This window comes from Callorhinchus milii, unplaced genomic scaffold, assembly GCF_018977255.1.
Source record: "Callorhinchus milii isolate IMCB2004 unplaced genomic scaffold, IMCB_Cmil_1.0 Scaffold31, whole genome shotgun sequence".
Taxonomy (NCBI): domain Eukaryota; kingdom Metazoa; phylum Chordata; class Chondrichthyes; order Chimaeriformes; family Callorhinchidae; genus Callorhinchus; species Callorhinchus milii.
Genome location: NW_024704772.1, coordinates 366,538 through 392,970, shown reverse-complemented (window position 1 = coordinate 392,970; position 26,433 = coordinate 366,538). Strand labels below are relative to the sequence as shown.

At 47.5% G+C, this 26,433-nt stretch overlaps 2 protein-coding genes across 8 annotated transcripts in view; both read right to left on the bottom strand.

The window, feature by feature from the left end:
• Nucleotides 1-436: 436 nt before the first annotated feature.
• LOC103189787 (casein kinase I) lies at nucleotides 437-13,427 on the bottom strand. 2 transcript variants are annotated; one of them, XM_042345018.1, is made up of 11 exons: nucleotides 13,349-13,427; nucleotides 12,523-12,610; nucleotides 7,012-7,122; nucleotides 6,284-6,432; nucleotides 5,264-5,492; nucleotides 4,773-4,943; nucleotides 4,321-4,469; nucleotides 3,680-3,872; nucleotides 3,077-3,216; nucleotides 1,708-1,773; nucleotides 437-1,158 (listed from the first exon to the last, which is right to left on the bottom strand). In XM_042345018.1, exons 2-10 carry the CDS (start codon nucleotides 12,596-12,598, stop codon nucleotides 1,741-1,743), a joined length of 1,251 nt encoding a protein of 416 aa, XP_042200952.1. In that variant the 5' UTR covers nucleotides 12,599-12,610; nucleotides 13,349-13,427; the 3' UTR covers nucleotides 437-1,158; nucleotides 1,708-1,740. The 2 variants fall into 2 exon arrangements, with proteins under 2 accessions (XP_042200952.1, XP_042200951.1); XM_042345017.1 differs by having other exon boundaries at nucleotides 1,712-1,773.
• Nucleotides 13,428-22,324: 8,897 nt separating this feature from the next.
• dlgap5 (discs, large (Drosophila) homolog-associated protein 5) overlaps nucleotides 22,325-26,433 on the bottom strand; it is a 36,156-nt gene continuing 32,047 nt past the window's right edge. For all 6 annotated transcript variants that reach the window (XM_007910296.2, XM_007910295.2, XM_007910297.2 and 3 more), the window contains 7 exons: nucleotides 25,980-26,053; nucleotides 25,494-25,813; nucleotides 24,573-24,682; nucleotides 23,951-24,050; nucleotides 23,358-23,446; nucleotides 22,801-22,960; nucleotides 22,325-22,426 (listed from right to left, as the gene is read on the bottom strand). In XM_007910296.2, the coding sequence (XP_007908487.2) occupies nucleotides 22,812-22,960; nucleotides 23,358-23,446; nucleotides 23,951-24,050; nucleotides 24,573-24,682; nucleotides 25,494-25,813; nucleotides 25,980-26,053 (842 nt within the window). In that variant the 3' untranslated portion in view covers nucleotides 22,325-22,426; nucleotides 22,801-22,811. The remainder of the gene's footprint in view (nucleotides 22,427-22,800; nucleotides 22,961-23,357; nucleotides 23,447-23,950; nucleotides 24,051-24,572; nucleotides 24,683-25,493; nucleotides 25,814-25,979; nucleotides 26,054-26,433) is intronic.

Here is a 26,433-nt window from a genome sequence, read left to right as displayed (position 1 = left end):
ATTCCAACCCCTCCCCCATCCTATGTTCTCACTCCGTCCCCACAAGGTGAGTGAACGAATGGACACTAACAGAGACGAGCTTTACACAGCAGTGTTGTTGATACTCGCCAACCACTGGATGGCATGTGGCGGGGGTGGGGGTGGGGGGATCTGGCAATGGTGGAAGGGGGGGGGGAAGCCCATGGCACTGCAAAGGAAGGGAGTTTCTGGTTAAGGACGACACTGCAATTAACTAGAGTGCAGAGTTAGTTTACAGCACAGCGTCTAGGCAGCTTAACGTCAGTCAGTCGATCAGTCAGTCAGTCAGTGTCAAGCGTCCCGTTCCTATGTAACATACACGTGTACATATATATACTGTATATATATATATAAAAAAATTACAACGGACCAGCTTCCGGGCTTGCTGGGAAGGAGACTGCTGCAGGTTCAAAAGGAGCTTGGTCAAACCCTTTTATTTAGCAATCTATTCCTTCACCCTTTCCCCAACCCACTCCCTCCCATCACTGGCGTTGCTGGGAAACGAGCGCGCACGCACACGAACACGCATGCACGCACGCACATGTACGTGCGCGCGCGTACACACACACACACACAAACGCGCTTACACAAACACTTGTGTATGAGCGCAAACACACGCACAAACAAACCTCTCTCTCGTGCGTGTGAGCGAAAGCGAACACACACACGCGAGCGTGCGCGCACACACACACATACACACATACACACAGATGACATTTACAAGTTGGTGATGGAGTGGAGCGTGGGTGGAAAGCTCTTTACAAGGTTCCAAGCACGAAGTCCGAACTTCCCTTTGTGGAGAGTTTGTCTGAGAACAAAATTCTATGCGGGGGGGGGGGTGGGGGTGGGGGCAGCAGGAAGGGGGGAGTGTTGTTTCTCCTGGGAAAAGATTCCCCCCGCCTCCCCCAAACAAATAAACCAGGGGGAACAAAAACAATGTATATATAATAGATTTTGAGGTGACTGACACAGGACCATTGTAAGTTGTGTTCAGACTGAAATCGAGGCCTTTAGTCCCTCACTTCTTGAACAAGTTAATCTCTAGACGAGCGTTGGTCTGATATCCTCCCTGAAGGCCCCACTTCAGTGATCAATGTTGGAGAAGCCGCCCCCACCATTGGCAAACATCAGCGAAGGAATCTGGTTTGTGGGGAGGGGGGAGGGGGGGGCGAAGAGGGAAGAGAAATACAAGTCAAGTCAAAAACAAGCCCCTTGTAATAAAGCACAATAAACCAAACTCCCACTTGTGCCTGTTTATGTGGGAGTTACAGATCCCGTGGTTAAACTAGAAAGAGATGGGGAAATAATAAATAGTTTGGTCGTTCAATCCACGAATGCTTGTGGGACACTGCTGTGCGCAATTGGCCGCCGAGTTTCGCCACAAATTGTATAGTCAATTTACTTTACAGTGTATGCAGGAATATCGTTATTATTATTGGAGTTCTGGTCAACGATAAACAATTTGTGACTTTTTTTTAAAACAACTAAAGAAATTAAAACATATTAGAAACACTAATTTGCAATACTAATGTCAAGCGACTGCCAGGATGGTGGACAACGGGGCACAATATAGCAAGCATTAAGCGCCTTGGGATATCCTTGTGAGGTGGAAGGCGCATATAAATGTAAATGTGTGTTGTAAACTGCAGCTGTGTGTCCCACCGCCAAAGACAGCAAATAGGTACTTACTCACCAAACTACCTGCTGGTCTAAGCACTTCAGTCACTTTGCCACATGTTCGAAGGCCATGCTGGTCTACAGGAGAGAGACAGACAGACAGACAGACAGACAGATGACACAGAGAGAGAGAGAGAGAGAGAGACATCAGCCACAATAACACACAGCCTCACTCACGCTCCGCACAGCATTCAGAACATCTCAAAGCACCTCACAACCTTCCTCTCAAGGGCAATATTTTGAGGGTGAACGTAGCAGCCAATTTGTGCTCAGCCGAACAGGCTCTACAAACAGCTGCGGAGTGACTGACCTATTTTACTATGGTGGGGGGAGGGCGGGAGAGGGAGAAACTGGCAGCCAGGTCACCGTGAGAGAGAAACTCCCTTTGCTTTGCGGGATCTTTAACGACGCCCGAACAGGCAGACGGGGAGGGGAGCTCGGTTTAACACCTCATCTGAGGGACGGAGTCTCCGACAATGTGGCACTCGCTGACACATAATCTTGTGTTGTAAGCAGCCAATGTGAGCGCCCTGAGAGCGAGCGTTTTTTATGTGCAACGCCAACGTTTCATAGAGCAGGCGGTGGGTCATTCGGCCGCGACACCACATGGGGTGGGGGGTGGGTGGGGAGGGACCAAAGAGGGAAAAAAATGCCGAACATCACGTCAAAGCACTCTTCCTGTTGGCACTTTGCAGCGCCTCAGCTGCACTGGCAGATTGCCACCACTTGAGGGCCCCACTGAGCTGCAGGAGCCACGGCCTCCAACTGCACAGCTATTTCTCAGGTCCAAGTCACCTCTCACAGTGATATAGCCCAGGCCGTGCCGTGCCGTGCCAGGCCATCCAGGCCATGCCGTGCCGTGCCAGGCCATCCCAGGCCGTGCCGTGCCGTGCAGTGCCAGGCCAGGCCATGCCGTGCAGTGCCAGGCCATCCCAGGCCATGCCGTGCCAGGCCATCCCAGACCATCCCAGGCCATGCCAGGCCATCCCAGCCCATGCCGTGCCAGACCATCCCAGGCCATGCCGTGCCAGGCCAGGCCGTGCCATGCAGTGCCAGGCCATGCAGTGCCAGGCCATCCCATCCCGTGCCATCCCATCCCAGGCCATGCCGTGCCAGGCCATCCCAGGCCATCCCAGGCCATGCCATGCAGTGCCAGGCCATCCCATCCCGTGCCATCCCCATCCCAGCCCATGCCGTGCCAGGCCATCCCAGCCCCAGCACAAACACACCGCCACGCTACCTCCTACACACACAGACCCTACACACATATCCATCCCTGCACACACACGCACACAGACAGGGTAGTCCCCCCACTCCCTCTCCGACAGGGACCCAGGCTGTGTAGGGAGGGGAGTGTGTTAGGGAGTGAGCTGGGAGTGACCTGTGAGGCTGAGATGCGGGAGGCGTCCTGTCGTGCTGTGAGATCAGAGGAGGACACGTTGGCGGGAGCTCCTCGGTGTAACCTCATGCTGACTTTCCGCTCTCTCTCAGCCCGGGAGATGGGTCTGGGCGAGGTATTTGCTGAAGAGGAAAATAAACAAATTTACTTTTAATAGGATTCTCTTTTACTGGCTCATTAACCCCCAGCTCACACTCACACACACACGCGTTGTGCTGAAATGAATCTCTCTGCTCCACCACCGGTGGCTGCACTTCCAGCGCAATTGGCTGCCGCGTTCGCCCACAAATATACGGTCAATTCACTTTACAGTGTGTTCTGTGAAGCGCTTTCGGACGTCCTCCCGACGTGAAAAGCGCTATATCAAATGCAAGGATTATTATTATTATTTAGACCCTGGAACACACTTCCTCTATCCCTCCCTTCACCTCGTCCCTTCCTTCCTTATCTTCAGGTTGCACCTGAAGACCTTCCTCTTCAACCGCGCCTACAGTCACCGCCACCCTCCCCCAACTCGGCATCGTGCCCCAACACTGTCAGACACACACACAGACAAAGACAGACACCACACACACAGACACACACCGGACTGCTGTGCCCGGGAGTTGGGAGTCGGCAGCACAGCCTCTTGCCCGTTCCGTAGACGGTTGCCACCTGCTCCGGGCCCAGTTCCCGGCGGGAACGTGCGCGTGGCCGAGCTGCGGGTCTGCACCACACGCTCCTCCCGGTCATGTTCCCGACGTTCCCGCTCAGAGTCCTCGGCTGTACGTCCAGCACCCTGAGAGAGAGAGAGAGAGAGATAGAGAAGTGGGGAAGAGAGACAGTCAGGGCAACGTATCACATACACCTCTCTCTGAAGAACAAAGAGAGCGAGTAGGAAACACACAGCCGCACACATGCGCACTCAATCACAACCCCCGCACACACGTGCACTCACACACACACACCCGCCCCCCTGCACACATGCGCGCTCACACACACACTCCCCCCACACACATGCACTCAAACATAGCCGCAGACATGCGCGCTCACACACACAAGCACAGATTTCCCTCCCAAAAACCAGCATCTTTCCTTTCCCAGCTCCCCCCACCCCAACTCACACACAAAGGTGTGTGGGGGGGGGGGGGGGCGGTGGTGTTAAACACCCCTCTGTGGGTTAAAGTTTTACTGCAGGAGAGAAAGGAGAGGCCGAGAGCGGAGGCGAGGCCACAGGGAAAACTTACAAACTTCAGCATGTTCCAGTCAAACACATAGTCATAGGAGAAGCCTTGCCGGTGGAACAGATTCCGGAATAGCTGGCGCAGGTAGGAGTAATCCGGTTTGTCATCGAAACGCAGGGAACGACAGAAGTTCAGGTAGGTGGAAAACTCAGCTGGGGGGGGGGATGGGAAGGAAAGCACAAATAGATTAGAGTCACAGAAAAATACACCCATTTGGTGGCCACAAATGATAAATGAGAGGCGCGCAGGTGTATATACATAAGCACGTGCATATACACGCGCACACACTCGCGGGACATTCACAAATCACAAAAAGATGTACAATACCTATTTAATAGGAACAGGACGTGGGGGGGGGCACCTCAATGGGGTGGATAAACACCTACAGAAGTAGCCCTTACACAGCGCCTCTCACATCGTCACCCACATGCGCACACGACTGGATAAACACTTACAGGAGTAGCCCTTACACAGCACCTCGATGGGGGTTGACATCTTTTTCTCGCTGATGCGCTCGTATTTCTGCCGTTTGGTGGCGGCTTTGAGCCCCTGCCAGGGCAGCGATCCCAGGTTAAAGTACATCAGCACATAGCCTAGAGACTCCAGGTCATCTCGCCGGCTCTGCTCTGTGGAGGGGAACGACACACACAAACTGAGCAACTCTACACCCAGAGGGGTATCAACCTCAAATCTATCCCTGGCTCTCCCTCCCTCTCTCGCGGAATCGGGTCCTAATGACCCTGACTGTTCAGCACCTCGGCTTGTCCCCCCGATGCGAGTAAAATACGGGTAAAAACATTTCTCCTCCTCCCACCTTTTCCTGTCTTTCAGTTATTAAATCACGCCTCAACACTCCAGAAGCCCCCCCACCACCCCCACCCCTTTGCTCAGCATCTGCCCCCAGAAGCAGAGACAATCACACAGTGAGGGGTGGACGGATGCTGACCGATGCCCAGGTGGGTGTTGATGGAGGCATAGCGGGCGGTGCCGGTCAGGTTCTTGTTCTCCCGGTACGGGATGTGCTGGTGAGTGCGGGCATCGCGGTATTTCTTGGCTAAGCCGAAGTCGATGATATACACCAGGTTGCCCTTCTTGCCCAGGCCCATCAGGAAGTTGTCCGGCTTCACGTCCCTGTGGATGAAGTTCTTCGAATGGATGTACTCGATCCGACTGATCTGAACAGGACACAGCAATGTCAGTGTGGCCCATACACACGTATACACACAACACACCGTACACACACACACATATATATATATCGCTACACACACAATACACATACTCACACTGTATATGCACATACCCTCCCACACACACGCCACAAACAATACACCATCTACACACACACACCATGCACATATTCACACTGTATATACCTAACCCCTCTCCTACCCCCAACACACACACACCACAAACAAACAGAAAACCTTGCATCTTAAGGGCCAGTGACAGTAATACTGTGGATCTCAACAGTAATTTGATTTAATTTAAATTTCAGCCACACTGAAAAGATAAGCTCTCTCCCCAAGGCAATCCTGCCCACGTGTGGCGGCTGCAGTCACAAAGCGTTACCACAGCCAGTGTTAAACAGCAGGCCAGTCTGCGCCACACTGACGCTAAACACGTTCCACCAGCCCCTGAACAAACTCTGTTAGTAAACGTGAAGCGATTTCAACACGCCTCTGTCATATGGTCACTGATCATGATAACAAGGTTACAGCAAAGGACTGTAACTCTCAGGCCCATCATCAGCTTTACACTAACTCATTGGGACCCAGTAGAGAGCTGAACAGCACATGATCTGAGCAGGAAAAGAGAAGGAAGAGGAGCACACGGTGCGTGCACGTGTATATGTGCGCAGATGTGTTTAAATAGCTGCCACATTTGCCTACAAAAATAAGTCTCAGCCGCGACAGTAGAGACTGTGAAGCACTTCACAATGTGTTGAGGAAGAGAGCTCTGGTACCATCTGGTCTGCGAGCAGCAGCACGGTCTTCAGACTGAACTTGCGGGAGCAGAAGTTGAAGAGATCCTCGAGGCTGGGTCCCAGCAACTCCATCACCATCACATTGTAATCTCCTTCAGCCCCGCACCACTTAATAGAGGGGATCCCCACTGCAGGCAGAGAGAGAGAGAGAGTCACCCCAACATCTCACAGTCACTGTCTGACGAAGGGTCGTGGTCCCGAAACTTTCCTTTCTCTATTGACGCTGCCTGACCTGCTGAGTGTTCCCAGCAACTTCTGTTTTTGTTTTCACTGTTTGTGGGGACGCTGCTGTGCGCAATTGGCTGCCACGTTTCGCCCAGAAAATACAGTCACTACATTTTAAAGTATATCCTTTGAAGCGCTTTGAGGCGTCTCGAAGGCGTGATAAGGCACTGTATCGAATGCAAGGATTATTATATTGTTATAATTGGCTGCCACGTTTCACCCACAAAATACACGGTCACTACACTTTACAGTATATTCTGTGAAGCTCTTCAAGACGTCTCCGCGACTTGATAAGGCGCTATATCAAATGCAACGATTCATTTATTACTATTAAGCAAATGTCAGTTGTCAATACTCTTCACTCTGAGTCCGTCCTGTGGTCACTTTAAGCTACACCCCATACACTCCGCACCCCCCCACCCAGGCTCACCTCCACCCCCTGCCCACTGCGGTCAGGGGTAACAGTGTGACAGACAGCTTACCTCCTCCCTGCATCATCTTGTAGAACTTGCTCTCGATGTGGAGTTGAGGGTGTTTAGTTTTCACACATTCCAGCTTGATGGCCACCTCCTCCCCGGTAGCGATATTGGCACCTGGAAAACACACATCCGTTAGCTCCATGTTCCTGGAGAAACCAGTTCCTCTGGGCTCCCCTCAGCGGCCCACCGCCTGCTCCAAGCCTCGTTGTGCCGTACCGGGCATACTCTTTCTCATTCCTCCCCATCCCCACTGTTGACCTGCCCGACAACCTCCGCCACCCCCCACCCTATAAAATCAGTTGTTCACTTCATGGCCGTTTGTCTGTGCGGGGACGTCACTGTGCGCAAAATTGATTGCTGGGTTCCCCACAAAAATACACAGCCACTACACTTCGTTGGTTAGGAAACCGGAAGAAACTCCTTTGTCTTGACGAATGACATCATGGTGATCTTTAGCGTTCCCCTTAAACAGGCCACAGAGAGGGAGCTCAGTTTAACAGTATATCTGACATTGTGTCTCTCTCTCTCTCTCTCTCTCCCTCTCTGTCTCCCCAGCTTTGACACAGGGTGGATGTAAGAGTACTGTTTTTCTCCTTGCCCACACAGGCATGGCAGAACGCTGTTAATACTATTTAAGCAAAGCTCCAGCTGGTTAGTCAGTGGTCTGATTAACATAATGTATTCCATTGTGGGGAACTGGGCCTAATTCCTCCTTCATTCACTCCCCACAAACAGCTCGCTTAAAGCGCTCCCAAAATAGTGTCTTGTCAGCTCGCGTCATCCAGCTCAGCTAAACACTCCCGGCGTGATAATAGCTGTGGGAGCTCCACGAGTTAGCGTCATTGTAAATAACACATTCAATACACACACACATACACACAACATAGTCTCCAGGACAGGTGTTGGAGGGGGTGGGGGGCAGAGCTTTTTATATTATTCTAGCAGTATTTTTACCAAGCAAAACAATCCTGCCTTTCAGGAGAAGGTGTTAAGCTGAGGTCCCGGCGTCTCCCCAGTGTAACACAGGAAGACCCCACTCCCCCCCCCGCCACCACCAGAGCACAAACCCAGCGGCTGTCAGGGAACAGAGGCCAGTGTTGTTGCTGTGGCCAACTTGGCTGAGTCGACGCTGCCATTCTCACACACCCAACGCACGGCGATAGCAGCTGCTCAGCTGCCTTCACAAACAACACAGAAGCGCCCAGCGAGGGCAGAGCGACATCGCTCCTGGCTGGACAGCATTCACTGCTTTAACAACTCCCATTCGCACGACAATCCTCGCGTTTGACACGGCGCCTTAGCACGTCATCGAGACGTATCAGAGTGCCTCACTGTGAAGTGTAGTGACTGTGTGTTTGTTTAAAAGCAATCACAGCAGCCACGTTGTGAATTTACATAGAATCTTACAGCACCGAAGGAGGCCATTCGGCCCAGCTTCCCTGTGCTGGCTCTTTGAAGAGCTACCAACTAGTCCCATTCCCCTACTCTCACCAATTTTATCTTGGGGTGAGGAGGGCTAGGACTTTGGGAAATTGGAGAGGGGATGGGGATGGGGGGGGGAAGACAACACCCTCTTTTTCTAAATCCTATTAGGGAGCCTTTCCATATCACCCTGAACACAGACAGGCAGAGAGAGAGAGAGAGAGAGAGAGAGAGAGAGAGAAAGCCAGGGATCATTGCCACTGAAGCTCAGGCTCTCATGTTAAAGCTGTATCAGTCTGTGCCAACTAAACAAGGACAACAAGTGTTAAATAAACACCTTGTCAACACAGAAACACTGGCACTCAGCAACAAATACCAGCTATTCAGAGCGACCTTCCGCCCTCCAGCCCCAAATTGAAAGCTTTGCGTTCTCAAGCACGATGAGGTGAGGAGAGCGGAGAGCGGATTAACGCGCAGGCCAGTGTCCGAGTCCCTGATCTAACAGCTCAGCTCTCAGCAGCTTTCCCAATCAGGGCCCAGGGCTCTGGGGTAGAGGAGAACAACGAGCTGCTGAATTCAGGAGCCAGTCCCAGCTGCCAATCACACGCCGTGACAGCCACAGGGGCTGAGGGGATGAGGAGAGCTACTGCAGCCATCGCCGTCAGCTCATCGCTGCCAACTGTGGAGTCAGAGACACAGTCAATCCCTCAAAGACTCCAACTCACCCTGCACTGGAGCCAGTGTCTGTCAGACACCCCCCGGGAACCTGTCTCTGTCCGAGACACTGCTCTGTCACACAGACACGCAGTATTTGTGATTAACGTCCCTCTCACTTCATTGGTAGGTCAGTAACATGTCCTCTGACCACCTGAAGGTTTGCAGTAACAGACTGGCGAGTACACACATCCCAGAGGCCAGCAGCACGAGGGCAAACTGTCTTCGGGGCAGGCGTGGGTCTGAATAAAGGCAGGTACACAGACCCCAGAGAACACGTATAAACTGCACGTCTCACACACACATACACACACTCGCGCACACATATTACATACTATCATCCGGTCTCTCTCTCTCTCTCTATATATATATATATATATATAAAAAACAGAAGTACAATTGCTCTCCTCCCTGTCGGCTGCTGTTACTGCAGGCTGGTGTCGTAATCCCTCACACACACACACTCCCCTCTCTCTCTCTGTGTCGTAATGCACAGCCTGACTGCGCAGCAGTGTGCGCTGTCAGCATAGGGGAGCCTTAGCGGGGGTCGACAGGAGACAACCTCCCGCCCGCCCTCTCTCCCTCCCACGGCAAACCCGTGTGGTCAGTAAGGACCGGTTCCCCCAGGGCAGCTGAGTGGTGTGAGCAGGCGCCCTGGAACCCCCGCCCTCCCCAACACGCACGCACACTCTCACTCCACTCAATCCCCTCGTGTGGCCTGCTTACACTCACAGCCATCTGCTACTCTCCAAAGGCTCCCTCCTCATCACCTGACGTTGCTTCGCTGCATTATGTAAAATGCACGGGTTCGCAGGCTCCACACTCACTCACTCACTCACTCACTCACTCCCAGGCTAGAGCAGAGCTTCTCAAACAACAACTCATACACAGCCCGTCACGCAGGCTGGCGCCCCAGAGCGATTAAATGACAGCCAGTATCTCTGTTTCTGCCGTGCGCATTCGGCTGCCGCATTCGGCTGTGTAAAATGCAAGCATCACCAACTCAAACCCTCTCCAACCCCAATAGGTTGGAGTGAAGTGACCACTGGGCAAACAGGCAGTGGGTTCCATGTCCAAGCCAACGCTTCCGATTAGAAAATTAAAGGTAGCGAGTGTTCTTAACTCAAGACCCACAACTATTGCAAGAACTGGCGTATAAACATCACCTCATCGCAAATCCACTAGAATACATCACAGTACAAATTCACAGCAGTTCACGTCAGGAGGACATCCCAAAGTGCTTCTCCAAGACCCAATGGATGGCAAGCAGGTAGGCCTTTCTCTCTGGTCAAGCTCTCAAATTACAACCAGTCTGTATAGCTGTGTGTTGGCTCCTGGGCTGGGAGCAGGGAGGGAGTGCCCCCCGCACCAGCCCCCACCCTGCCTCTGCCTGGAGGCCTCACAAACCTCTACAGGGTCTCAAAACACCTATTTTTACCTTAGGTGTTCTTACGTCAGGTTTAAGCCCTCCTCCAGAGCAGAACCGTGGCTTCCCAGCCATCACGTCACGCCCAGAGGTCCACCACAGACCCCAGGCAACGCCTCAGGACCATCAAACATTGAGCTGCATATCATGCAGTAGGCAAATTCACACACCAAATGGCCATTACACTGGGGTGGGGTGGGAGAGAGGGAAGAGAACCATCTAATGCACTAGCAACCCAGTCACTCTTCCCCTCCGGAGTTCCGGGGTTCATTCCCCCGCCCCGTCTCTCTCTCTCTCTCTCTCTCTTGCTCTCCAAAGCTCTGATCGGGAATTGGAGCAGATCTACTGGGAGGTTAGGAAGCTCTGAGACGACTATTGCATGTACCCCGGCCCACGTCACACCACACACGTTAGATACTGTGTCGGGTTCTGTAACTTTTGATAGGGCAAATTAGAACAAAGCCCCTTCTCTCCTCCTCCCAACAACCCCCCAACACACACACAGCCACTCACCCGACAGCCAAGCCTTCCCCCCACCTCCCAAATCAACGCACTCACAAATTGCAAATAATATAAATTTTTTGCTGCAGAACATAACAGTCAATTCACTTCACTGTAAAGCGCTTTGAGACGTCTGGAAGATGTGATAAGGCGCTATATCAAATGCAAGGATTATTATTATTATTATTATTATGATAACACCATCTCTGACCACAGACGAGAGACCAATTAATACTAAACATCTGTTTTCATTTTGTTTTAGAAACATTTAGAAAAAAAAACCCTAATTTCTCTCACTCCTTCCTCTCCAACAACCAAAAAATATTCAAATTTAGACGTAAGCAAATCTAAATAAAAGGGAATAATGTATATTAATGTATATATGTATACTTTATTTATATAGTATAATATGTATATACAATTTCAATTCCCCCCCCACCACCCCCAATAAAACACAGGAGAGAATGGTTGGAATGTCATACACATAACACTAAATTAAACTCCACTTGACAAATTAAATTGTCTTCAGAAAAAACAGGAGCGTGGGAAAAAGGAGGTTGAGTACATTTTATATACAGTATAATAAGAGAAATAAAACAAACCACTTAACAACAAATAATTGTTTTCAAATCGGAAGCGTGGGAGGAAAAAGGTATAAAGTCTATACACACGCACGTACGTACGTTTTATATACAAAATAAAGAGACCAATTAAAAACAAATCAGGTTGTTTTAAAAATACAGACGTGTGAGAAAAAAAGATTTAAAGTTAATATACATACATCTGTATGTGTGTATGTTTTATATATAACAATAGCTTTTCACACACACACACACATATATATATATGTATATAGAAAAAAACAAATACAATTGTTTAAAAAATAGAAGGGCACAAAGATAAATGTCAAAAAATAATAATAATCCTGGCATTTGACGTAGCGCCCTATCACATCTGCCAGACGTCGCAAAGCGCTTCACAGGATACGCTGCAAAGTGTAGTGACTGTATATTTTGTGGGCAAAATAATAGTTATATTACACGTACATTAAAAAAAAGGGAAAAAAAAATCAAACTCTGCACTTGATTTATTTAGTAAAAATCACGTTTTTAACATAGATGAAAGAGCGATAGAGAGAGAGATAGAGAGAGAGAGAGAGATAGTGACAGAGAGAGAGAGATAGAGAGAGATAGTGACAGAGATAGAGAGAGAGAGTGACGGAGAGAGAGAGAGAGACACAGAGAGAGATAAAAGGTTTGGATGTATTGTCATATAGGAAATAACAGCATCTTCAGCTGTAGGGCCAAGACATTCCCTCTGTCTCCTCACCCCCACACACACACTCTCCCTCACACACACACAAAGACACCCCACCCCACAGACATACTTCCCCCCCCCCCCACCCCCCCAACAACAAGGCGCAGCTGATGTGATTGGGGGGTGGAACTCACCCAAATAGATGTCACCAAAGGAGCCGCTGCCTATCTTCCTCCCCAACCGGTATTTGTTGCCAACTCTCAGCTCCATCTTTATTTTGTACTGAAAACACAATGAGAGAGAGAGAGAGTGTGTGAGAGAGAGAGAGAGAGAGGGGGGGGGGGGGGGAGGGAGGGAGGAATGAGGGAGAGAGGGTGAGAGAGAGGGAGGGAGGAATGAGGGAGAGAGGGAGGGAAAGAAAGAGTGAGAGGGATAGAGAGGAAGAGAGGGATAGGGGAGGGAGGGACAGGGAGAGAGAGAGGGAGGGAGAGGGGGGAAGGGAGGGATGAGGGAGGAAGAGAGAGAGAGGGATGAGGGAGGGAGGGATGAGGGGGAGGGAGAGAGAGAGGGATGAGGGAGAGGGATGAGGGAGGGAGGGATGAGGGAGAGGGATGAGAGAGGGATGAGGGAGAGAGGGATGAGGGAGGGAGGGATGAGGGAGAGATTATGGAGAGGGATGAGAGAGGGATGAGGGAGGGAGAGAGGGAGGGAGAGATTATGGAGAGGGAGGGATGAGGGAGAGGGATGAGGGAGAGAGGGATGAGGGAGAGAGGGATGAGAGAGAGGGAGGGATGAGGGAGAGATGAGGGAGAGGGAGAGAGAGCGCCTCTCACACACACACACACACACAGCGGAGGCCTCTCTCTCTTCGCCGCCCTTTCCCGGGGTCCCGGGGTCCCGGCGCCCCCCCATTCCCGGCCCCCCCGCCCCCCGGCCGCCCGGGGCTGCAGTCCGGCCGGTGCTCGGGCCCCCCGGCGGCCCGGGGGCGGGGGATGGCGGCAGATTGCCGGAGGGACCCACCGACACTCGGCTTCACACCGCCGCCATCACTCACAGGACCCGGATACACAGCGCAGCCCCGGAGCCCTTAAAGGCGCAATTACCGTCCGCCGACCGAAATACCAACACAACAGCGGCGCACACACACATACACACACATATATACACACACATACACACACACATACACACACACACACACACACACACACATATACACACACACATACACACACATGCACACACACATGTATACACACAAACACACACACACATATACACACACACACACATATACACACACACATATACACACACACACATATATATATAATAAATATATCCCTCATATACACAACAACAACAACAATCCGCGCATTTGATACAGCGCTTCTCACACCTTCTCGACGTCCCAAAGCGCTTCACAGAATAGACTGTAAAAGTGAATTGACTGTATGTCTGTGGGCGGAATTGCTCACAGCAATGTCTGTCCCACAAACAGCGGTGGGTAGAAAATGAGCAATTTATTATTGTTGTCTGTTTTGGAGGGATTATTATTATTAGGCGTTACTATACTATAAGTATAGTGTACAACAATAAAACAACGGCAACAATAACTTACACCTAATAAACTGGCAGATTATTATTATATAGTAAATATATGTATGATGTATGGCATCATATTATATGGTAAAGTATATATATATATTAACCCCCAAAATATAGTCAATTCACTTGACAGTATTTCCCGTGAAGCGTTTTGAGACGTCTAGAAGGCGTGATAAGGCGCTATATCAAACGCAAGGAGTACTATTGGATGTTATTGTATAATACTCTGGTTATATGCTATACAATGGTAATCATTCATTATTAAATACAATAGTAATACTGTATGACAGATAACCACAAGCATTTATATAACACTGGACAGCATCTATATAAACATAATATATAATAAAATGGTATAAATAATAGTATATACAACCAGATTGCATTTATATAGTGCCTTTCACTTCGGGGGGACGTCCCAAGGTGCTGGAAAGTGTACAGCATTTCAGACATATTTATTATTTGTTATATAATAAATATTGCAATAATGTCATATATATTATCTGTAAATAATAATGGTATAAAATATACTATAATGGTGTGAGATAACATAACCATTTTATTATTAACATCAGCCTGGCTCAGTCATTCACACTCTCGCCTCTGAAACACAATAGTTGTGGTTAAGTTTAAGCCCCACTTCAGGGCTTTGAGCTCAGTCTTGGCAGACACTCTGAGGGGGGGGCACGTTGCACTGTGGGATGAGACGTTAGACTGAGGTTCAGGTGGACAATATTCAAAATGAGAAGGGAGTTTCTCGGGGTGTCCTGGCCAACAATCCCCAGAAAGCATCTCCATTCCCCTGGTGGCTGTTTGCGGGCGTGCGATGTGACTGCGACATTTCCCAACAGATAAATGAGTCACTGTGCGTCAGTAACTACCGAGATGCGTTTCTGAGACATTCCAAATCACCGGCTGCCTTTGCCCACAAAATACACAGTCACGACACTCCGTAGTAAATGAGGTGAAGCGCGCCAAGATGTCCTCCTGACGTGAAAGGCACTGGGTCGAGTGCAAGGAATATTATTGAAGTGATTGGCAAGTAGCCGGCAAGCTAAATGCAGCTAAATCCAGGTATCTGTGGGCAGTCTCACAGCAGATAGGTCATGGCACAAGACCTTCCAAACAAGGAGCTGCGATGTGCGCACATCAGAGAAGGAAGACTGGAGGCTGACTGACTCAGTGAGCGGGCAATTCATACCAGAGAGTGACATCATTTAGGTTACATTGATTTTCCTCTTGTGGCGTGTGTGTGCATGTAACCAGGAAAGGATGGCTTATGTAAACCATTTTTAACTGAGGCACAAAATATACTCAAAAGATGCAGAGGTGTATGTACGAAAACCACCTGGCCACCAAATGTCTATCGTTCACACACCATGGTATCGTTGGCCCTGATAATCCTGGAGACTCTGTTTGAGGAGGTGGTGAGAGTTGGCTGGGGTCTGAACGTGGCAGCTGACGAGCGGGAGAGTGGGGTTGGCAACACAATGAGTATAGTGATGTCTTTACTGAAGGGGTGTGATGTCACGCGACTCACAGAGCCATTTCATCAGCTCACCTCATACTCACATCAGGCACCAGCAACGTGTGGTCTCGCTGCTCAGGCTCCGGGCTGACACTCTAACACAATGCTTGGGTTTGGCTTGTGTTATTATATTCGTCCTCAATCCCTCCGCCTTGCCCACTCTCTCCCCCCGTTTTCAAGTCCCACCTATCTGTTCGACCGTGCTTACGGCTACCCACTACCCCACCCGCCCCACGGCTGAGTCAGGCTCCGCCACTGTTCAGCGCTGAGTGTGGGGCGCTATATAAGTGCAAGTTGTTGCTATAATTCAGGTGACACGTTAAACCAGTCCCAGTGGACGTTGAAGATGCTACAGCACTAATGCAAAGGGTTCTCCGTGTCTAGGCCATCAAGGTTGTTTGTTGGATCTTGCTGAGTGCAGATCCGTTGTGTTTGGTTAAGGAAGTCACAATGATGACGACCAGACATTTAGACCTCATGGTAAACTGGAAGTGCAGTATTCTTCCGGCTTGACTGGCTGGTTTCCTCTGCGCACACAGTGAGCAACTTGCAATTATAGAGCTCTGCACGTAGAATAACATCTCGGAGCAAGTGATGGTGGAGGAGCAAGTGGTGCATGTATGTGGGGGTGGGGGGGTGGGGAGCATGAAGAGTTCTTCCTGCTTTCTTATCTCAGAGCTGGACAGAACAGAGGAGATAGATGAGAAGTAAAGGGAATAAATTAAAATATACAATAAAATTATAGCTGTGTTTACGATTGCAACCTCAAATTAGATCGAGCCACATTCTTCAGTGAGTATCACAGCCTTTTAGGTCACAGTAAGATGGGGCCGGGAGGGGGAAGGGAAGAGGGGGGGTTAGACGTGGCCCTTTGCGAGACATTTTCGGCACACTGTTTTCATTAAGGCAACCCCATGAGGGCCATTAGAAGTGTACTGTGCGCTGGACATAGCATTTCCCGGTAATGGACAGCAGATTAATTCTCAGTAAAGATGCCAGGCTGACGTGAATCACACGGTGTGAATGTCACACATCAAGGGCGCACACACACACACACACACACAGACGTTGTCAGTGGGAAACTGATGCAGTTGTTAAGATTGCTCCATTTCCTGTTTTGGACATTTTGATATAAAAACATTATAAAAAAAGTCACATGACAAGGCTTCTTAACGAAACCAATCCGGTTTGACCAAGCTATTTGGTAATGATAATAATCCTTGCATTTAATATAGCGCTTTTATCACGTTATCAAGATATCTCAAAGCGCTTCACGGAATATACTGTGAAGTGAATTCATTGCGTATTTTGTGAGCAAAACGCGGCAGCCAATTGCGCACAGCAGTGACCCACAAACAATCGTGGACCAAATTATTATTTATTGAAGGGAATATTACCTTCAGTCTCCTTTTCTCCCTTTCCTGCTTAGCGTCAAACCCCAGCGTAGTGACTGTTTGTTCATTGCTTAAGTGGAAGCCATGTTTGGAAAATCTGCAGGTGGGAGAGGGTTTTATAACAAGAGTAGAACATAAGCCAGTCACTGGCTTCTGCAGGTGCGGTCACCCTGCCATGACCAGTAACAGGAGAGGTAACCACATCAACTACCTGATAAGACAAAGCTCCCAACAGGCATTTCAATTAATGCCCTAAGCCCCGGCACATAGAATTCAGCAACAGAATTGGAGCTGAAATGTTAATTTGGACCTTCCTATAAACAAACACAGCTGTAATCCGAGCCCGAGATCTCTCCCGGCTCTATAGAATAGCCAGTAAGATTAGTGTATGAGGGATGACTGGGCGGTGCAGGTGATGGAAACTATGATGGCAATGTTCAATTCTGTCAGACTTGTTTTCCTGTACATTGTTTTCTATGAAGTACGTAAAAATGTACGTGTGAATATGCTTTATTTGGTCAGAACCTGGGTATTGTCCAGCATTTCCTCAGCACCTACCTCATCACTGAAATATCTCAAAAGCCTTTGTAGGTAAATTGCAGTGTTTTGACACATGGCAACATTCCACAAATAGACAAGAGGTGAATGGCCCAACTGATTTGGAGAATTGATGGTCAGGACATGAGGAGGAACTCATTTTCCTTCTCGTATCTCTTCTGGTGTCTAATAATGGCTACCTGAACAGGTATGACATTTACACAACGCCTTTCACATCGGGAGGACGTTCCCGATTTCAAGATCCTCATCCTCACCTACAAGGCCATTCACGGCCTCACTCCCTCCTACCTCTCTGACCTACTATCCCCCCACGTGCCCGCCCGTACCCTCCATTCCTCTGGCTCCGGTCTGCTCCACATCCCCCGCCCCAACATCGGTGGTCGGGCCTTCAGCCTCTCAGGCCCGAGGCTCTGGAACTCTATCCCCAGTGCCTTCACCGCTTCCTCCCTTTCCTTCTTCAAGGCCGGTCTCAAGACCTTTCTCTTTGACCGTACCTTCAGCTCCGCTCTCGACTCTCTACCCCCTCCTCGCTCCCTCCCTTCCCTCTCCTCACCCTGACCATTTCCCCCCCAATGCTCGGGTCCTGACCCAACTGTACAGCACCTTGGGACGTCCTCCCAACGTGAAAGGCGCTCTATAAATGGAATCTTGTTGTTGTTCCAAGGCGCTGGACACTCTGGGATTTGGACCCGAGCTGGGGGTTGGGATCATGAGGGGAGGGGGTAGACAAGGAGGGTTGGGATAGGAACGGTCGAAGAGGAATTATAAATATATAAAACACAGAGTTTAACACGATGCAATCATTATTCCCTCCTCCCTAATCACCAGCAAACCCCATCCTGCGAATGCCATCAGACCATCTTGTGTAGATCATTTCCTCAGCTTTCTGCACAATAAAACCTGTAATTGACTATGAACTGTGACAGTAATAAAATACAATGATTTGATGATGGAGCTTTGTTAAAGTTGTCTGATAGCTAGAGTACATTGAATGCTCAAGAGCTGTTTCCTTGTGAGATTTACCTATAAAAATATATATTTAAGACATTTTGCTTCTCTTTCTCCCCATTGCCCTCTGGAACGGATGTGTTCAGTGATGGTAGGGGCCCAGTGAGGTAACAGCTCCAACCATTGGCCTCAGGAATCCATGGCCATGGAAAAGGGGAATTAGCAGCCAGAGTTTCTTAGGAGAGGAAGAAATCGCAAAGCAGAGGCAACGGGGAAGACTGAGTCTGGGATTGTTCCTATCTGGCCAAAGCTCTAATGGGTAGGTGCTCCAAGATGAACAAAGAGTGGGAAGCTTCCCAGAATGCGCACAGGTACCTCAATCCACGCTGTAGGATCCCCAAGCCTTGATGTTTGTTAACTTGCGCTTTATACTTTGGGATCGGGTAAGCAGGAAGAGACGGAGTTAGGTTGATTGTTTCCCTACCCACAGGTGAGAAAGACATTGGGCAAGAACTGAAGAATTAAGAGGGGGAAGAATATACGTCAATCACTCTGCCCTCCAGAAGCAAATCCATGACCACTCACTTTAACCTTCATTCAACTAAAGAAGAGATTGACTTTTATTTGTTAAACATATAGGTAAGAAATTCCACACTTAATGTACTTTATAGAATACAAATTCTGGTCTTATAAGCATCACTATCATATTGTACAATAAGTCCTTTAATTGACTAAAACATGACCGTAATAAATTGCGATCTGTATTAGCTATAGCTAAAATTGGCAAGTAAATGACAAATCCATTTTGAGCAAGTCTCCGGCTTCAAACAGCACATGCACACACACACACACCAGGTTTGTGATAAACTAGTTTGAAAAAACACAATTAGTAAGTGGTCTTGCACATTTGTAAGCAAGAGTGAGGGCAGTCATAGTGACCTGCCTCATTCCCACTTACATATACAGAAATAAGGCCATTCACTTATTGCCACTTACAACATACGAACAGAACAAAAACCCCTGGTGAATTTTGACAGCAAGTGACTGCACATTAAACAGTTAAGTTGTATGTGCTAGAAAGTGTCCCAATGATCATATTTAAATGAAAGCTTCATCTGTTGTGGCATGGTTACCCGTTTCCTCACTGTCAGCCCCCATGGCATGGTTTCTCTGTGAGATTCTCTCAAACCCTCCGAATGTACACGTTCTTCACCATCACCTGAAGGGATGGCCTGGTACATTAGGATAGCCTGGTTGACATCCATTACTGTGGTGATAAACTGGGGCTGAATGACATCAAATCCTGGGCTTGAAGTGGAAGCTTTGATTGCTCACTCCCTGTCAGCAGTGAGGCAAAGGGGCTCATGCAGTTTACTGCAGCCTGTTAAGAGAAAAGCAATAAACCTTCAGGACAAGTTTTAATATTTGAATAGTTCAGTGGATATCCAAGCACACAGGGATGAGAACAAAAAGCCACTGCGCCAAGCAGCTGGTAGCAGAGGTTTGCAAAAATGGTGCAGATGCACTGAGATGTAGCAATGAAGGGAGATGTGAAGGAATGTGAACTTACTGCACCGTGGAAGGCATGTCCTGCATCCGACAGGCTGCGCAGTGCATCAGGAGCCGCTGGTGTGGCTGTTTATTATAGGTCATCAGGCCCGGAAAGAGAAGGTGGAGGAATGCAGGTAAATAGAGGTCAGACCACAATCATCATAATCCTTGTGTTTGATATAGCACCTTAGTACATTAGCACAACACCAAATAAGCATAAGAAAATTTTTCCCAAATAATTCTAATTGTAAAACCTCCACTGACGATTAAAGTAATCAAAAGCCTGAAATGCATCCACTGAAGGCAGGGCCTGAAGGAATCCTTCAGACGGCCAATCTGAACTGTGTAGGTTTTGTCAGCTCAAAGATCGTTATGTGCACACCTCACAAAAATAACCGACTTCAGACAATTGTTCAAATCAATCTGCTAACACAATACTGGTTTCACAAGGAACAACTTTGCATTCTTTTGAAAAAAAAGTGCTAATAGCATTTCAAAACTGCTAGCAACAGCATTTTCAGCATCACAGCTGTTTGAACACGACATGAGCCGAAGACAAGGTTGAGGCAAGCCCACGTGGTAAACGCTGAATTGGACAAAAACAAACCCCCAAAAAACTTTAAAAATGCATGATATTCAACTGTAGAAGTGTGCCACACAGCCCCTTTACTGTCAGTACAGCTCATATTTACATAACATCCAAACTGCTCAGAAGAAACCAGGGAGTAGACAGGGAAGGAAAGTTCTGTGGTGGCATCTGAGTTGCTAGAAAAAGCCTCAGTCTTTTCTGCCAATTGTGGACAATTATGGAAATTAATGGAATACTGTAAAGTTGTTTCAGAATTATCTCCAGGAAAGGCAACCAAATTAGAGGAAGATGTCAGAATTGAAGCCTCTACAATTTAAATATGGACAAAGAAAACTGCTCAGTTCAGAGTCATGCATTTTCTTGTTAAATTCTGAAATTTTACTTCTCTGAAAGTGTGAGGCGACCACAGGATTGCCCTCTGCTGTTGTTCAGTAGTATTACTAAAGCCTACTGTAGCCAACAACTGTTAAGTAATTCAAGATTTGATATGCATTTGAATGCAACACTACAATCCTCTTAATGATCTTTTTCTAACCCACTACTCCGACACACAAGTGACAAGAGAGATTCTGTAAGAGAATTTCCAAACGTAGCTTCAGTCAGTGTACAAGGCAGCACCACAGGTCGCTGCTGAGTTGGCTGTTTATCATGTCAATCAGTCAGAGCAAGAGCAGAAAGTAAAGCAAAACGTGTGCACTGTATTATGGAGGATTTAGCACTTCATCATCTGGAGTCCTGTAGCTCAGGGATTAGAGCATTCGCCTCGCAATTGAGAAAATCTGGGTTCGATTCCCAACCGGGCAAAATGTTGGGCAAGTTTCCTGAGTCCACATGCCTGTTAATTGATTGAAGTATCGCTTTTCCAGGGGGTAATAACAAAACAATTGTCACTCAATCCACAACGGTTTGTGGGACACTGTTGTGCACAATTGGCTGCAGCGTTTTGCTCACAAAATATAGTCAATTCACTTTACAGTATATTCTGTGAAGCGCTTTGAGATGTCTCGAAGACATAATAAGGCGCTGTATCAAATGCAAGGTTTATTATTATTTCAAGGCACTCATATAATTCTGCCAAGGCTCAGGGCCAATACTCCAGGTTGGGGACATTAAGACAGTTAAAGATTTATGCAATGTATAACATTTTAAGGCAGGTTACTGGTACTTTTTCAAGCTACTATAATAGTACGTTCAGCACAAGCATCACTCACTGGGGAACACTTTTGCAGGACTCTCCACTCTGAAGAAGCCGGCATCAAACACAACCATTTCTTCCTTCAGATTTCTCTCCACCTCAGAGCTGTCCACTCCCAGCTTCAGTTTGGCTTTCATGGCGGCTTTTACCTCAGCTAGACGGCTCTTCCGGGCCATGTGTTCACTTTTATCAGATTTTCCTGCAGAGGACTTGCCCAACGCAATTTTTTTCTAATAGAAATACAAGCTTAATAAATGCTACGTGAAAAATACACAGTACAATACAGGCAAGTTCATGATGAATGAAGTGAAATAATGTTATCTCAATATTGGGGTCCGTAGCATACAAACTAAATTTAGTGTTGAATATAATAATGACCCACATGCCCGAGCGATGCCCCCAACCTGTTCTCAATGAACTTACTACCTGCTCCTAGGTTAAAACTGTAAACGGTGAACAACAGGTTTGCTTTGAGACATCTTGAAGACGTGATAAGGGGCTATGTCAAATGCAAGGAATAGTATTATTTATAAGAGTAAGAACCACGGTGAAGGCAGTGAAGTCTTTGGGGTCCAACGGAAATAGGTAGGAAACAGATTCCCTGCACAAGACCGCTCCCCCTTACCTTGACCACTCTTTTAGGTAATGAGGGCACGTCTCTCTGCTCCTGCCAGCCATTCTCCTGAAGGGTTTTCAGAAGGTCAAACTTTTTGCTCACATCTTCAACCTGAAGATACAAACCAAATAAGTTTGCAACAAAGCCACACCCAACACACATCGGCCTACATAGTAAACAGGACACTGGGATAGTATTTTTCCTGTGTACTGCATTTGTTTTCTCTAATCTCGACATTTGAAGCAAGCTTGTTCTGGTGAAATGTTGCACTGTATCCATGTTTCAAACTATTTTTAAAAACTGTTTCAAATCACATTACGCACTAATTAATATCTGGCAACTTCTGCGTGGTTTTGCTCTATCGTTCCAACTGAAGCGGCCAGGGAACGTTAAATGTTCAGAAATGTTCAGCACACAAAGTATGGGGAGGTCAAACAATTGACCACTGGTGTTCCCCTCATTTAAAAGTCCCCTAAAGCAGATACCTGGAAGTAGATCATATCCCAAAGCCATCCAGATCCGTGCAGGTGACTTCCTTTTGGCCACGCTCCATTTGACAGTCATCAATAAGTCCTTGAAACTGTTTGAAGCGCTGAGCCATCAGGAGACGTGCTTGTCCCACCGTTGTGCGAATTAGGTCCTTACCTACACATTGGAGAGGCGAGTGACACTATAGGAGCCAGACAGAACATTCATTATAACACTAGTTCCATCATAGATAGATAGCTCCAGCGGGGTGTGGACCCTGACATTTACTGATGAAAAATCAATCACAATTTAATAAATTCCATCCACCTCATTACCAGGACTCTACAGTAAGTGGAGGGGGGGGAAGGTTCCTCCTAGAGATATTATTTTAATCTGAGAGGATTGAAACTTGCTCCAGCACGTGGAATAGGAGGAAAGTGGCAACTTGGGTAGAAAGGTGGTTGAAGGATTAGAAATAGAGAGTAGGGCTAAGTGGACGTGTTCAGTTGGCACAAGGGCCCAATGCATCTTATTTCTAAAAGAGAAATACAAGTTTAAGTAAAAGCCACCTCACCACTATCGGCAACCTCTGGCAGCTCAGCCTGACTCTCCCACTGCTGACACAATGCTGTGAGTTTCTCAGTCTCTGAACGCATAACTCCTCTGCAACAACAACAAAATTACATTTGCATAGCGCCTTTCACGTCGGGAAATACATTAGAATAAATGGGGAGAAGTATTCAAGTTACTTTTTCCAGGCACGTAAACGTTTTGGCTGCCAAAACCCTGAACTAGTCCGTAATCAACATAGCTTAAAAAACACTTAAGGCTGTATGACATAGCACTTGTATTATACTGTGATGACTCAGCGTCACTGCACTGCACACAGATATCAATCAGCAAGTAATGAGCCTTCACGAGCAATGTTTCTAATGGGTAAAGTTAACTTGCAGAAGTGCATTCAATTTCCCAAGAATATCTCAGTCTGCTTCGCAGCAATCCACCCCTCCCCTCGCCCACCCGAACAAACAAGTTCCAAATGACACACATCCCACACACAAATAGGCGATCAGTCCATCATGTCTGTGCCTCATATCCCCCAAATAGCACTGCAGCAATGCCAGGGCTGCAGCTCACTTCATGCTATTATAGGAAATAGTGGCAGACCTGAAATAGGGCACATCATGTATTGATCCTTTCACATCAATGGAGAGGCTTGCAGCAAGAGACTCCTGGGGTTTCCTACACACAGGGGCTTCCACGTCATCTAGGGAAAACATTTACAATTATAATCCAGAAAAGACACTGAGAACCAAGTACAGGAACATCAACTGAACAGACATTAGTATTCATGAAATGCAACCATGAAATAATAATAATCCTTGCATTTGACATAACGCCTCATGTCTTCAAAACGTCTCATAGCGCTTCATAAATATACTGTAAAGTGAATTGACTATTTTGTGGGTGAAATTCATAAATACTGCTGTGTTAGAGTTGGATATTTTGTGTAGACATCTCCCTTCCATTCTAACATTCGTATGCTAAGACTAATATGTAGTGCCATTCGTTAAGCACACCATGGAGCATTATTATTATAGACTATTCCTCCCTGCTCCGGTTAGAGATCAAGTTGTCTCAGATTTCCTGAAAGTAAAGCCTTTGTTCAGATTTGTAGCTGTCTGAGAGACCTATACCACTCCCAAACTGACAGTAAAGGTGCTCAGATTATATGTTGTGCAGTGGAATTAGGCAATTGTTTGAGGAAAACCATGTTCTTAGCTCTTACCAACAATATCAGCAGGCTCTTCACCTTTCGTGTCACAGTTAATTTCTAATGCTGATTTACTTTCAACAGTTGTGCACACTGTTGGAGAACAAATTCTATTCCCCCTAGAACTGGGGGAGGAGGGGAAATGGAAGAAAAAAATGCAATTTAAAATCAGTTCAGCAGTGTCACAGGAAGGTTATATACAACACAATTTCAATCAAAATACAAATTACACCAATTTACCAGACAGGGGTCAGTTTTGCATCCTGGGCAATCACAATTTGAGAGCTAAAGAAATATTAATGTACATTAATGTAAAATGGCACTATAAAACATCATACACGTTGCCAGCCATAGCGACCACAGGAAATTAGAAATGTTCAGTGCAGCACAGATTATGGAGTTCTCATTTAAAAGACCCGAAATAGATCCCGAGAAGTAGCTCATATCCCAGAAGCCACCCAGCTCAGGCCAGGTGACTTCCTTTGCCACTTTTCAGTTCACAGTCACTAAACAGCAGCACAAAACATACAGCAGGTACACTCTTCACACACACAATCATTTGCCATACAAGGCTGTCTGTCCCATTAAATTTACACTGGTGTTAGCTCCTCCCTGGAGAGCTATAATCTGTATCCCAATCACCTGTTCGCGCGCTCTCTCTCTCTCTCTCTCTCTCACACACACAGTAAACTGATTTCACCTACAACAAGATTCCATTTATAGAGCTCCTTTCACGTCGGGAGGACGTCCCAAGGCGCTGGACAGTTGGGTCAGGACCCGAGCAGGGGGGAAAATGGTCAGGGTGAGGGGAGGGAGGGAGCGAGGATGGGGTAGAGAGTCGAGTAGTGGGACAAATACCCCGGGATGATAGGAAATGCTGAAACACAGTAATACAATTCACAAGCCAAACATGCAAGACCTAGTATTAACACGTACTGTTTGTGTCCGATGGGGCCCCAGGAACTGGTTCCCAAAAAACTGGCTGCCTGGCGGGGGCTCAATGGGGTAAAAATGAATGGGGCCAATCCAGTCATAGGTCTGAATGCGTAGTTCTCAGGGGCAAAGGAGACCTTCTTGTCCACTTCCCCAGGGGCCAACACGGTGGCACTAGATAGTATTTGTCTGCCGTCACCAGCCTGCAACGCCATCTCCTCCGCACCTCCTGCCATCTCCTCCGCACCTCCTGCCATCTCCTCCGCACTGTCTGGTTCAGGGAGGATTTCAGGTTCTGGCTGTGCAGGTAGAATGTGAGCAGCCTACAAAATATAACAATCGATTCTTGTGAGGACACAAATTGGTTTCAATTCACTCCCAGCTCTATCTGAAGGTTCAACATTGGCTGAGGGTAGAGTTCCAGTTAACGAGTAGCATTCATTGTTCTGGTGTGAGCCCAGACAACGAGCATCAGAAGACTATTCATACCTGCTTTCTGTAGTGTTTCTCTTCCTTCTCAGCTTGTTTCAGAGTCTTACCCACACTTATTCGAGGCTCGCTGACTAGTGGTTCAAAAAGGGGGGAAAAAAATAATTTCAGCATCAGGATCACTGCAAGCAATGAGGAAAATTCAAACTGATAATCTCTGGCTGTGTATAATAATAATGTGGGCTATGGGGGTCTGCACACCTCCAATTTAAATATTGAAAGTTTCAAACATTATTTATTTTTAAAATTATTTCTTAGGATCAGAGTAAGGGCAAAATCCCCCAGGAAAACAGTAAAATCTCATTCAAGATACTCTTCAAGATTTGTTGTGGAATCAGCTAATTTTGCATAATTTAAAACTTTATTTTCATTCAATTGTTCACTTTTAAAAATGACCCCAGCTGTTAACTTAGCTGTGGTTAAACTACCCCACCCTTTGGTACACCATCCCATA